The 13,036-nt window shown below is 49.7% G+C and overlaps 1 protein-coding gene across 3 annotated transcripts in view; it reads left to right on the top strand.

The window, feature by feature from the left end:
• The window catches only part of FAM78A (family with sequence similarity 78 member A), a 58,497-nt gene extending 48,971 nt beyond the window's left edge, over positions 1–9,526 (top strand). For all 3 annotated transcript variants that reach the window (XM_048513417.1, XM_048513419.1, XM_048513418.1), the window contains exon 3: positions 6,018–9,526. In XM_048513417.1, coding sequence (XP_048369374.1) covers positions 6,018–6,546 — 529 coding nt within the window. In that variant the 3' untranslated portion in view covers positions 6,547–9,526. The remainder of the gene's footprint in view (positions 1–6,017) is intronic.
• Positions 9,527–13,036: the final 3,510 nt, after the last annotated feature.

The raw sequence follows: 13,036 nt of genomic DNA, 5'->3' as shown, positions 1-13,036 counted from the left end.
ATCACACGTTGTGTGAAGAAGTGTTTCCTTTTATTAGTCCTAATTCTTCCCCCCAGCATTTTCAATGTATGCCCCCTGGTTCTAATATGGAGGAGCAGCAGTGGCGTAGGAGGTTAAGAGCGCGTGTATCTAATCTGGAGGAACCGGGTTTGATTCCCAGCTCTGCTGCCTGAGCTGTGGAGGCTTATCTGGGGAATTCAGATTAGCCTGTACACTCCCACACACGCCAGCTGGGTGACCTTGGGCTAGTCACAGCTTCTCGGAGCTCTCTCAGCCCCACCTGCCTCCCAGGGTATTTGTTGTGAGGGGGGAAGGGAAAGGAGATTGTAAGCTCCTTTGAGTCTCTTGCAGGAGAGAAAGGGGGGATATAAATCCAAACTCCTCTTGTTCTTCTCTTCTTTGCACATTTGCTTGTTCGCACTCCACCACTCATCCACCCTCATTCAAGCGCTGCTCAGGGCCACTGGGAAAAGGGCTGCAAGCATCTGTGGACAGGGGCATACCACCTTTGGGGACATAGATCTGGGTGCCAGCACCAGCTCCAAGCGGTAGACCTAGATCCGTGGTGGTGAACCTATGGCACTCAAGATGTTCATGGACTACGATGTTCCCATCTACAATTGGCCAATTGGCCATGCTGGCAGGGGCTGATGGGAATTGTAGTCCATGAGCAACTGGAGTGCCATAGGTTCGCCACCACTGACCTAGATGCTGGCATCAGCTCCGAGCAGTAGACCTGGACCCCGGCGCGAGCTCCAGGCAGTAGTTTTTGTCCACAGGCTCCATTTTTCCTTGATACGCCTCTGGCTGTGAATGTGGCTAGAGGGAGTGTTTGTGGGCTGATAATGGAAGAACATACATGCGGGAGGGAGGGAAGGGAATGGGGGGACCCTGAGAACTCTCAGTCTACGGCCCCCCGAAATCTGGAACCACCCCTGGTCCCCCAATACCTAATTCTGCACTTGAGACATACGATGATGAGATTGCGGAACGCACATAATCCTGTGTGCCGCGATTTTCCGTCCAAGTCTCTGCTGTTCCGTGCCTGCCTTGATATGTCCGGAAGACTGTCTCGGCTCAGGGCAAAGGCTGTGAACCTTTGTGCAAAAAGCAGAGATCAAAAATTCATGCGGCCGTCTTCCCAAAGTGGGCTCAGCCAGAAGGTCGAGCAAAAGACTGTGATGTGACAGGCAGCACACGGCGGCTGTCTGAGCCGTGATCAATGATTCATCTCCCATCAAGAGGGCCGGCTGAACGCATCCCCAAATCCTCCGGGCATTTCTCAGCCGGAGTGTGTTTGCAGGGCGCCGAGAGGGGGATGAATGACGCAGTTGGAAGGAGCTGCCCCTCTGCCAGTCTCTTTCTGAAGACTGTCGACTCCCGGTTAATCTTTTGCACGTCCTTGTGATCATCTGGGGCCAGGGTCCTTCTCCAGGCAGGTGGCTCATTGCTTGGCAGGAATTGGACTCCGCTCGCAGGCTGGAGATGCTCGGAAGCTGAAAATTTGCAGCAGCGTCCCGCATTTGGCTTGCTGGGTGAATTGAGGCTTTCACTGAAGTTCTAAGGCCTACTATCTAAGCAGACGCTGACACACAAATTCCCTCTGTGAAGAAAAATGAGCACACTGAGGAAGAGAAGAAGAAGAGTTGGATTTATATCCCCCCTTGCTCTCCTATAGGAGACTCAAAGGGGCTGACAATCTCCTTTCCCTTCCTCCCTCACAACAAACATCCTGTGAGCAGTGGTGGGATCCAAAAACTTTAGTAACAGGTTCCCATGGGGGTGGGATTCAAACTGTGTCGTAGCGCCAATGAGGTTGGGCGGGGCACTATGGGGGCGTGGCCGGGCATTCCGGGGGCGGGGCATTCCTGGGCGGGGCTGTGGCAAGGACACAGCTGCTGCGCAGGTCCTTGGGCGGGAAACGAATGTACGCAGGCGCAGGCTGCCACGCATGCCGGTGCACCTCCTGCTAGACTGCTTCATGTTCTGCGCGCTACTGCTGAGAGGAGGGGCGTAACTAAGGCAAAAATCACGTGGCAAAATCACCAATTAGTAACCCCCTCTCGGCACACACAAATAATTAGTAACCTACTCTCGGGAACCTGTGAGAACCTGCTGGATCCCACCTCTGCCTGTGAGGTAGGTGGGGCTGAGAGAGCTCCGAAGAACTGTGACTGGCCCAAGGTCATCCAGCTGGCGTGTGTTGGAGTGTACAGGCTAATCTGAATTCTCCAGATCAGCCTCCACAGCTCAAGCAGCAGAGCAGGGAATCAAACCCGGTTCCTCCAGATCAGAGTGCACCTGCTCTTAGCCACTACGCCACTGCTGCTCCGACATCCGTGGCTTATCAGTGTGCAAGAGACATTATATAGTAGTGGGAGCATTCCCACAGATGGCAAGGTTTGCTGAAATGTTACATCTTAGGAAAGGTGACAGCCGTGGATTATTTACCCTGGGTTCAGTGCTCTTGGAAAGTTTGTCTTTCCCTGCTTCCCCACAGCATCATGGTGCATTTGGGCACCTCCTGGGGTTTCCCTGACTTTCCTTCCATCTTTTTCAAGCCCGCTTTTGTCTGGATGTTCCCAGAGGATTAGACTGGGAAATCGGGTTTCCTCAGTTCTTACTCTAAATATGGGAACGCCACAGGGCTGTGTGTTGAGTCCTTTATTGTTCACCCTTTATACATATGATTGTACTCCTGTCTATCATAGTAACACCATTATCAAATTTGCCGATGACACAACGGTGGTGGGGCTCATCTCTGGAGGGGATGAGTCTGCCTATCGGAATGAGGTGGACCGATTGCTCTCATGGTGCAGGGAAAACAACCTGGTTCTTAATACTAACAAGACAAAGGAGCTCATAGTGGACTATAGAAGGAATAGCTCAGAAATTCAGCCCTTGACTATAAATGGAGATCAAGTAGAGCGGGTGGCTAGTTTTAAATTTCTGGGCGTCATGATTAAAGAGGACTTGACTTGGGGCGTACAGACTGCCGCGGTGGTTAAGGAGGCCCAGCAAAGACTGTACTTTCTGAGACTTTTAAGGAAACAACAACTGAATGGAAAACTCCTGGTGTCCTTTTACCGCTGTGCTATAGAGAGTGTCTTAACCTACTGCATCTGTGTATGGTTCTCCAGTTGCACAGTGGCGGATAGGAAGGCGCTCCAAAGGGTGATCACTACTGCACAGAGGATTATCGGCTGCCCTCTCCCCTCCTTGGAAGAACTCTATAATTCCCGAAGCCTAAAGAAAGCCCAAAATATTCCGAAGCCTAAAGAAAGCCCAAAATATTCCAGCACACTCTCTTTTTGAACTGTTACCATCCGGCAGACGGTACAGGTCTATCAAAACTAGGACAAAGAGGCTTAGAGAAAGCTTCTACTCTAGAGCTGTGGCTATGCTAAACTCCGCGGCTTTGTGTTGATGTGTTTGGGGCTGTGTAGGGATGGGTGGAGGAAGGGGAAAGTGAGGATGGGGTATGAGTCTGAAATTGTGTGCATCGAGGAATGCTGCTGTAAATTTCGTTGTGCGTGCACAATGACAATAAATGCTTATGCTTATGCTTACTGTAAAGTTTTGGGAAAGATTTCGGGAAAGCCTGAATGGTTACCATGTGGGTAGGATGTTTTGGATCCTGTCCCTGTCCCCGTGGCAACCATTCCCCCAGCACAAACAGGGTTTTCAAATCAGCAATTGATTATCACTATTTAGATACGATAAACATATGAGTAATTGTGTCTGTAACTCCTTTCGTTGTGCAGATATAAAAGGAAAGGCATCTCTCTGGAAGGGTTTGGATACTTTAAAAAATGAAATCTTGAAATTCAGGCACTCTGTTATACAGATTTTTATAACGGTATATTAATATATTAAATAGCCAATTGACAATTCTAAAGAACCGTAAAAGCCCCAGTAGCCTTGGAGGAGGGGGCTGGCTGCTGTTCAGAGACTGGGGCAAGGAAGCTGCAGGGAAATATGTCAGCAGTGGCGTAGGAGGTTAAGAGCTCGTGTATCTAATCTGGAGGAACCGGGTTTGATTCCCAGCTCTGCCGCCTGAGTTGTGGAGGCTTATCTGGGGAATTCAGATTAGCCTGTGCACTCCCACACACGCCAGCTGGGTGACCTTGGGCTAGTCACAGCTTCTCGGAGCTCTCTCAGCCCCACCTACCTCTCAGGGTGTTTGTTGTGAGGGGGGGGAAGGGCAAGGAGATTGTAAGCCCCTTTGAGTCTCCTGCAGGAGAGAAAGGAAATCCAAACTCCTCCTCCTCCTCGTCCTCCTCCTCCTCCTCTTCTTCTCCTTCTCCTTCTTCTCCTCCTCCTCCTTCTCCTCCTCCTCCTTCTCCTCCTCCTCCTCTTCTTCTTCTTCTCCTTCTCCTCCTCCTTCTTCTCTTCCTCCTCCTCCTCCTCCTCCTCCTTCTCCTCCTTGTTCTTCTCCTCCTCCTCCTCCTCCTCCTTCATGTAAATGCCTGGTTACTGCCTTGGTTTATCTTCAGCTGCGCCAGCAATAACGAAACCGCACAAGCCTGACCCTGTGCAGATACCACCCGCCCTTTGATTTTGGTGGGTGCATACACTGACCCTAATAGTTCCTGTAATTCAAAGGTGAGGCTTTGCACCGTGTATAGCCCCCATCCCTGAGCAGCAGAAGCAGAGGAAATTGTCGAAAATAAGCACTTTATACAAATTTGCATTATTGGCAAAGTCACAAAATCCTATATTGTAAGGCTGCCTTGCGACTAATGAGATTTTCATTGATTAAGCGAGCACATCTGCATAACTTTGTCTATAATTAAAGCAGCGGTTGTGAAGGGGAAATATATATGTGCTATGGGCTGATTTCACACATTGCAAAGTCCATATGGCAGATACATGAATCACCAGGAGCCCTCTGGGTCAGATATGTGCCTGGAGTTCTATGCTGGCACATGCAAACTTGATTTGGATCAGGGCTGCAGTACAGGGGGGGGAAACGGTTTGAGCAGCCTCCCCCACTGTTCTCCCCATGCGAACTAGCCTTGAGGAACCACTGTTTGCTCCGCTGGTAAAAAATCTGTGCAGCCATTGGTAGAGGTAAGTTTCCCCAGTGTGCCAAACAGTGGCTCCCCTGGACCAATTCAGGTCAGGAAATGACCTGGTTGGGGAGGTGGTAGCCCCCTGTCATGCACAGTGGTTTTTAATCTGATTCAGGATTTGTACACATTTGTGCAAAATCCACTTGAGGGGCACATGGACTTTGTAATGTGCGAGTCGGCCCTTAGGTCAGGGATGAAGGGAAGAAGGAGGAGGAGGAGGAGGAGGAGGAGGAGGAGGAGGAGTTTGGATTTATATCCCCCCTTTCTCTCCTGCAGGAGACTCAAAGGGGCTCACAATCTCCTTGCCCTTCCCCCCTCACAACAAACACCCTGTGAGGTAGGTGGGGCTGAGAGAGCTCTAAGAAGCTGTGACTAGCCCAAGGTCACCCAGCTGGCGTGTGCGGGAGTGTACAAACTAATCTGAATTCCCCAGATAAGCCTCCACAGCTCAGGCGGCAGAGCGAAGAATCAAACCCGGTTCCTCCAGATTAGATACACGAGCTCTTAACCTCCTACGCCACCGCTGCTCCCTGCATGAACTGCCCGCATGCACCCTCCCTGCCCCCCACGTGACTGCAATAGTGGCGCCTGGGGCGAGCCGCCCCAGATGTTCCCATTGTAGCTACGCCATTGCCTTAGGTTGCGGAAGATGCTTGCTTGTGCCACAGAAAAGAGGGATTCCCAGCTTGGGGAAGGGTGGGGCAAGAATACTTCCTGAGTAGCTGCTCTTTGCAGTTTTTTAAAGTACTTATGCAATAACGTGTGTGAGGGGGGCGGGGGGAGCAGCTTTTTAAAAACGTGCTGTCCCAGTAATCTGGGGAAAGGAAGGTTTTGAACACCAGTCTTCCTCCTGCGTAAGTAAGTCCTGCAGTTTTTATATTAGTTCAGCCCTGCCTAAAGCAATTCCCCTCTTCTTTCGCTGTTTCTCCTTCTCAAACACAGGTCCAGCTGGGAATTACCGGATCTCCTGGAAGGCAAGATCCAAGCGATTAGTGACTCCGACGGCGTGAACTACCCGTGGTACGGAAACACCACGGAAACTTGCACTATTATCGGCCCCACGAAGAAGGAGGCCAAGTTCGGCGTCAGCATGAACGACAATTTCTACCCCAGCGTCACGTGGGCCGTGCCGGTGAGCGAGAGCAACGTGGCCAAGCTCACGCACATCCACCGGGATCAGAGCTTCACGACTTGGCTGGTGGCCACCAACACAACCACTAGCGAGATGGTGACCTTGCAGACGATCAAGTGGCGCATGAAACTGGGCATCGAAGTGACTCCCAGCAAGCCAGTGGGACAACGTGCCAAGCTCCGCGAGCCCTCCGCTCAGGAGCAGCCGCAAGTTCTCAACAAGAATGAGCCAATACCACCCAGTGCCCTTGTGAAGCCTAATGCCAACGACGCCCAGGTACTTATGTGGAGGCCGACGGACGGGCCACCTCTAGTGGTGATACCTCCAAAGTATCGATAATGCGAACTTCGGGTGTCCCTGCGGCACGCGATGTGGGGACAGAGGAGGAGAACAAACCACTTTAGCATTTAAGAAGATATATATTTAAGCAAAAAACAAAGATGCACTTTTTAATTCATTTGAGAAAGAGAAAAAAAAATGCAACCATTCTACCTTCTCCCATCGGAACGGATCACACTGTGCTACTGAAGCTGCAAGGAAGAACTCCCCTCCGATTGTTATGGTGGGGGGTTGGGGGGGGGGTGGCGACATCTGACAATGTTGAATTTCTAAGGGTGGGAACACACAACGCACTTATTCCCGGCTCTATAAAAGTTTCTTTTTCTTCCTTTGGCGGTTGTTTGACATTTAATCTCATTTAACTTCGCTTGGATCATGCGAATAAGAGAGAGAGAGAGAGAGAAAATTGCTTATATGGCCCCTTCTGCCCATACAGAATAATGCATTTTCAATCCACTTTCACAATTGTTTGCAAGCGGATTTTGCTATTCCGCACAGCTGCAAAGTGCATTGAAAGTGGGTTGAAAGCGCATTATTCTGCATGTGCGGAAGGGGCCACAGTGGGAAATTTTGTTTGTGTTAAGAGCTGAGGGGAAAAAATCGGTTGGGGAGTGGAATTACAATGTTGGTTATTCCTTTTTATAAGGATGGGTTTCTTTCTCTCTCTCTCTTTTATTTAGTCGACAAAAAAAAATGTTCCAAATTGCATACTGAAGCCTTATGTAGATTTTGCTTTGCATTTGCCAAACGTTTGCCTTAAGCCGCATTTGAACAGAAGGGAAAAAAATAGCAAACAGGAGATTCTTCTCCTTCTTACTGGATCTTAGAAAGTGGGATGCTTTGGTCTGGCTGCAAGAAATTCTCACACTTTTATCACAGCCGGCTTCCCTAATTAAGGTTTGCTAGCTACCCCCCCCCCCCCCCCCCCCCCCCCCCCAGTGTTAAACAGCTACACAACAGGCTAAAACCTCCCTGGTAGAGATTCATGTAGAGATGCGGTGACTGAAGAAGATGTACCTGCTGAATTTCCACCTGTCTGTAGCTGCTGCAGACATAACAAGTCTGACTGAGGAAAAAAATTGTATTCTTACATTATGGGCTCACCCCAATATACTGGAGTAGAGGAGGCCGGTGTCTTTTCATCCTGTTGGTGGGCATTTGCTTTCCTGCTAGCAAGAATCTTTACTTCTAATGGAAGGGAGGCACGTGACAGGCCTCCTTCCTTCTATGACCGTTTTGACGCGTGGTTACTAGGTGGGAAACTGTCAGCAATCCTCACCTGTTCCTCCTAGGAAGGAAGTGGTGAAAGTGGAGATTTCACTCAACAGACTTGCTCATTTGGAGGCCTTCGTGTCACTTGTAAGAAACTAAAAAGGCTTTTCTGTTTAGAAGGATCCCTTTCCAAACAGGGGTGATGACAAAATAATATATGTTTTTAAACGTGGGCAGGGTTTAATATGAAGGCACTAAAATAAGCCCTTTGTAACACTGTGGGGTTCAATGTATTGTCGAAGGCTTTCACGGCCGGAATCACTGGGGTGTTGTGTGATTTCCGGGCTGAATGGCCGTGTTCTAGTAGCATTTTCTCCTGACGTTTCGCCTGCGTCTGTGGCTGGCATTTTCAGAGGACTTGATGGTAGTTCTTTATGGGGTTCTTTCTTACATCCTTTCTTAACCAAACTGTGGAGTTCTTTCTTGCATTCACCAAAACCCATCATTTTTCTTTCCTTAAAAATATGGGACGGTGAATAATACCAGTTGGAATCATTTGGGATCGGGACGTTTGAGTGCCTGCCTTTCGTCTTCAAATTGGAAAATGTATTATGTTCATTCAGATTGGTAAATGTATTCTAGTTATTTGGTAGCAGAGTATCCACGCTGACTGTTTGCCATTAGTTGATTGCTGAAATGGCTGCTACTATGCAGTGCTGTAGGGTTAGCATTCAAGCAGGGTAATTGGGTGTTGAGTTACCACTAAGGATTAGAAGTGGTTTGCCATTCATTATTTGCATTGTGGGGGCTGGAGAACAATGATTATAGGAGCAGAGTTATCGAACGTCCTCCTGGAGCAGAAATGTTTTGTAGAGGGTCTGTTTTAAAGACACTCCATATTTTAATACAAGGGAATACAGAGTAGCCATAACCCCCTTTCTCCACAATAGGGGCAAAACAGAAAGGAACAGGAGTAATCTACTCCCGATTGGAGAGACTTGCACAAAACAGGGGAGAAGTGACGTACTTTGCAATTGGAGTCAAAATGGGACTTGACTACTGAAGTTGGAAAGTGTAGGTGGAAACGTGGAATACTTCTACTGACTGCTGTGTTCTATTTTTGGAGGATTTCCAGGATGTGGATAATTGTAATCTGGCCATGATTTTTAATAATCCACAAAGCCAGCTCAGCACCCCAGAATATATTCCAGAGGGAACTGACCCAACTTGTCCATACGTATTACTGTCTTGTCAGTGAGGCCCAGAATTAGTTCTGGATCAGCCAAATACCGGGCTTCTCTACGGCCCGTAATGTGGCCTGTGAAAACACACCGTTTCACATCTGGGGTTCTATTTTTCTAGCACCAAATAACCGCTGCACATCTAGGGTTCCATTTCTTTAGCACCAAATAACCCCCTACCTGAGATATGCATCACTGTGGCTGCACTTTGCGTTTAGAATATCCCCCTCCCCTCATAAAATTAAACAGGATTCACAGCGGTTCTCCCTTTAAGCTGATCTGGGACTAGCATTTAGAGAGAAGGCAGATCGGAGCGCTCAGGGTTTCCAGTTCTTCCTCTTTCTGGTTTGACAAAATGCTCACCCCTACAGACCCCTTCCTTAAGGCCCGTTCAGGAAATGAGTTTGCCCGTGCTGCCGCTTTTGGAACGGGTGGGTCGGAATCTGACACAAAAAAGGGCAACAAAAGGAAAGAATCGGCTTAAGAGGAGCAGCAGTGGCGTGGGACGTTAAGAGCTCGTGTGTCTAATCTGGAGGAACCGGGTTTGATTCCCAGCTCTGCCGCCTGAGCTGTGGAGGCTTATCTGGGGAATTCAGATTAGCCTGTGCACTCCCACACACGCCAGCTGGGTGACCTTGGGCTAGTCACAGCTTCTCAGAGCTCTCTCAGCCCCACCTACCTCACAGGGTGTTTGTTGTGAGGGGGGAAGGGCAAGGAGATTGTAAGCCGCTTTGAGTCTCCTGCAGGAGAGAAAGGGGGGATATAAATCCAAACTCATCTTCTTCTTCTAGAATTAGCAAGTGACTGAACCTGTCCTACCATGGTATCCACAGGGGCCTTGCCCCTTTCCATGCCAATCCCCAGGGGCTGAACTCATGTCAAGCGGCTCTGCTCAGAAGACAGAGCAAGCTGGATAAAAGCAGTAAGATCAGGGGGTGAAAGATGAAACTTGGGGGATGGCGATGTGGATTAGATGCAGGAACGGAGCAGAAATTATGCCCGGGGTGGCTTTGGATGAAGAAGAAGAGTAGAAGAAGAGTTTGGATTTATATCCCCCCTTTCTCTCCTGTAGGAGACTCAAAGGGGCTTACAATCTCCTTTCCCTTCCCCCCTCACAACAAACACCCTGTGAGGTAGGTGGGGCTGAGAGAGCTCTGAGAAGCTGTGACTAGCCCAAGGTCACCCAGCTGGCTTGTGTGGGAGTGTACAGGCTAATCTGAATTCCTCAGATAAGCCTCCACAGCTCAGGCGGCAGAGCGGAGAATCAAACCCGGTTCCTCCAGATTAGATACACGAGCTCTTAACCTCCTATGCCACACATGGATGCATGTGTACGCCATGTAGCCCAAAGCCAGGTATTCTGTTTCCAACAGTGGCTAGGCAAAAATGCAGCAACCACGCCCTGTCCTTCTCCTCAGCCTCTGGTCCCTGGATGCTAGACTTTGGGCTAACCTAACAAGGTGAATCTGAACCCTGTCGATAACTGTCACTTCTGCCTGCATCATTTGTACATCTATGTGTGTTTTTTTAAAATTGCTGATAAGATGGAGATTTGTTTAGAAGCTCAGTGCTCCCTGCTGAAGCGCGGGAGCATCTTCGTAGCCTTTTGAAAATGGGGGGAGCCCTCCCCTCCCCCGGTGCGCACCAGCAAAAAGTCCTTCCCGGCCCAGCAAGGCTCCATCACTGTGAATCTCTGCCCCCGGCCCCCCCCCCCTTTCTCAAGGTGTGCTTTGCTGTGCTGTCTCCAATGCTGGAGCTTCTCTTGCACCCTTCATCCCTCCTCACCCCGCCCCGCCTCACCCAGCTATTCCACGGGAACAAACAGGTGCATTACAAAACAATGTCAGAAGACTTCAGAACCAGAATAACACAGCAACGTCCCTCCAGCTCTCCAAAACAGCTGCTCTGTGTCCATCAGCAATTTGACTTCCCTCCAACCTGCGACCACCAGCTTTGATATTCTTTTTAGAGCCCTGGGTGTGTTCTCTTTCTCTGGGGCCCACTGGGCCGCGGAACAGAATATAGACCGAATTCAGCCAGGCAAGGTCTACGCTCTTGCTGGGAGCGTTCCCCATTTTAGAAGCACGGCTGAGGGCTTAGGTAGCTCTCGCACCTGGGACCTTCCACGTGATCACGGCAGAGTTCACTCCCAAGAGGAAAAGCCGCCTTGGCTATCTCCGCAACGCCGGAGAGAAATCGGCGGCTCCCTGAAACTGTTCCTTAAGGGAACCAGTCGGAAGGCTGCCAAAAGGAGCAGCCAGCTAAGAGAGTCTTGTCTGAAGGGGCCCGACCCAGGTTGACACAACAGGAGACAAGGCCACGTCCACAGCTGTGAGCAACTGACACTCATGCACCTCTCTAGCACCCCAACACTGTGACCGGAGTCACGTGGCTTCGGTTCGTGGCTGCCAGCCGTGGTTAAATGCACCTGATTGGTGTGGTGCCTCTCCCCAAAAGGCCACGTGAGCCGGGGGGGTCGATTGCCATGAGAAGGGGAAGGGTCTCTTTCACCCACCAGGGGCACAAGGGGAGTGTGGAGTAGTGGGTAGGAGTGAGAGGGTTCCCTGGAACCACTTGGCCATCAAAAGGTGCCTGGATTTGCGTTGCAGCAATAAGAACAGTCCTCGGTCTTTGGGGGTGGGAAAAATACTGTGAAAAAAAATGTTAACAGTTATACCGAGTCTGGACATTGAAAAAGAGGTGTTAAACATGCGACACCTTTGCTATCTTAAAAAACAAAAACAAATAAAGCAGAATTTTCAGAGAGAATCGTCTCAAGTGATTTGATCTTCCGGGCAACTTGTGCACCGTGGGTCCCCAAATGATTTTTATCCCAAGCACTGGGGTGGGGGGGAGGCACCCAACCCAGACTTCTTGCCAAATCTGTGGACTGTATGGCTCCAGACAACACCAGTGACTGAATCCTCACCTCCGTACCCAAGCCAAGCAACAAAAGACCGCATGGGGAATTCTAACATCTCAGGAGGTGGCTGGACCACAGCTCTCCTTCCTGGTATGCTAACTTTCTACAAGCATGAGCATTTTGGGGGGTGGATGACCACTCAATTGCATGAGACTGCATTACTCAAATGGGTTACACTTTTGTGTGTCTCAGCTATAGGAGCCATTCCCCTTACCCTGTCTAGAGCTTACACAAACACGGTGTAGGACCGTGGTGGTGAACCTATGGCATTCCAGATGTTCATGGACTACAATTCCCATCATCCCCTGCCAGCATGGCCAACTGCAGTGGATGATGGGAATTGTAGTCCATGAACATCTGGAGTGCCATAGGTTCACCACCACAGTCCTACACCATGGATACATGTATGTGTAAGCTCTGGACAGGGTAAGGGGAATGGTTCCTATAGCTGGGGCTGATGGGAATTGTAGTCCATGAACATCTGGAGTGCCATAGGTTCACCACCACAGTCCTACACCATGGATACATGTATGTGTAAGCTCTGGACAGGGTAAGGGGAATGGTTCCTATAGCTGGGGCTGATGGGCCAGGGCTGATGGGAATTGTAGTCCATGAACATCTGGAGTGCCATAGGTTCGCCACCGCTGGTGTAGGACTTGGACAATGCCTCATATGAAGTGTGCAGGTGCTCAGAAATGAACAGACATCATCAGGATAAAGTTGAATGTCTGCTAAGAAAACAGAGCGAAAGAAATTAGCAAACAATACTAGTGAAAGGAGTATGCCTGGGTGCACACACCTTCACAGACAGCTTTATAATCCTAACATCTACTGAAGCCTAAACTAGGATATTTTGCTGTTGTAAATAGGGGAAGGGGAGGAACACTCAAACCCACGCGGTAAGGGGGATCCAGGAGGATTTGTCGGACGGAAGGAAGAAGAAGAAAAAAGAGGGAGAAGAAGAGTTTGGATTTATACCCCACCTTTCTCTTCTGCAAGGGGACTCAAGGTGCTTTACAAGCTCCTTTCCCTTCCTCTCCCCGCAGCAGGCACCTTGTGAGGTAGGCGGGGCCGAGAGAGTTCCGAAGAACTGTGACTGACCCAAGGTCGCCCA

The sequence above is a fragment of the Sphaerodactylus townsendi genome, linkage group LG12 (assembly GCF_021028975.2).
Source record: "Sphaerodactylus townsendi isolate TG3544 linkage group LG12, MPM_Stown_v2.3, whole genome shotgun sequence".
Classification (NCBI taxonomy): Eukaryota; Metazoa; Chordata; class Lepidosauria; order Squamata; family Sphaerodactylidae; genus Sphaerodactylus; species Sphaerodactylus townsendi.
This window is presented reverse-complemented; position numbering and strand designations above follow the sequence as displayed.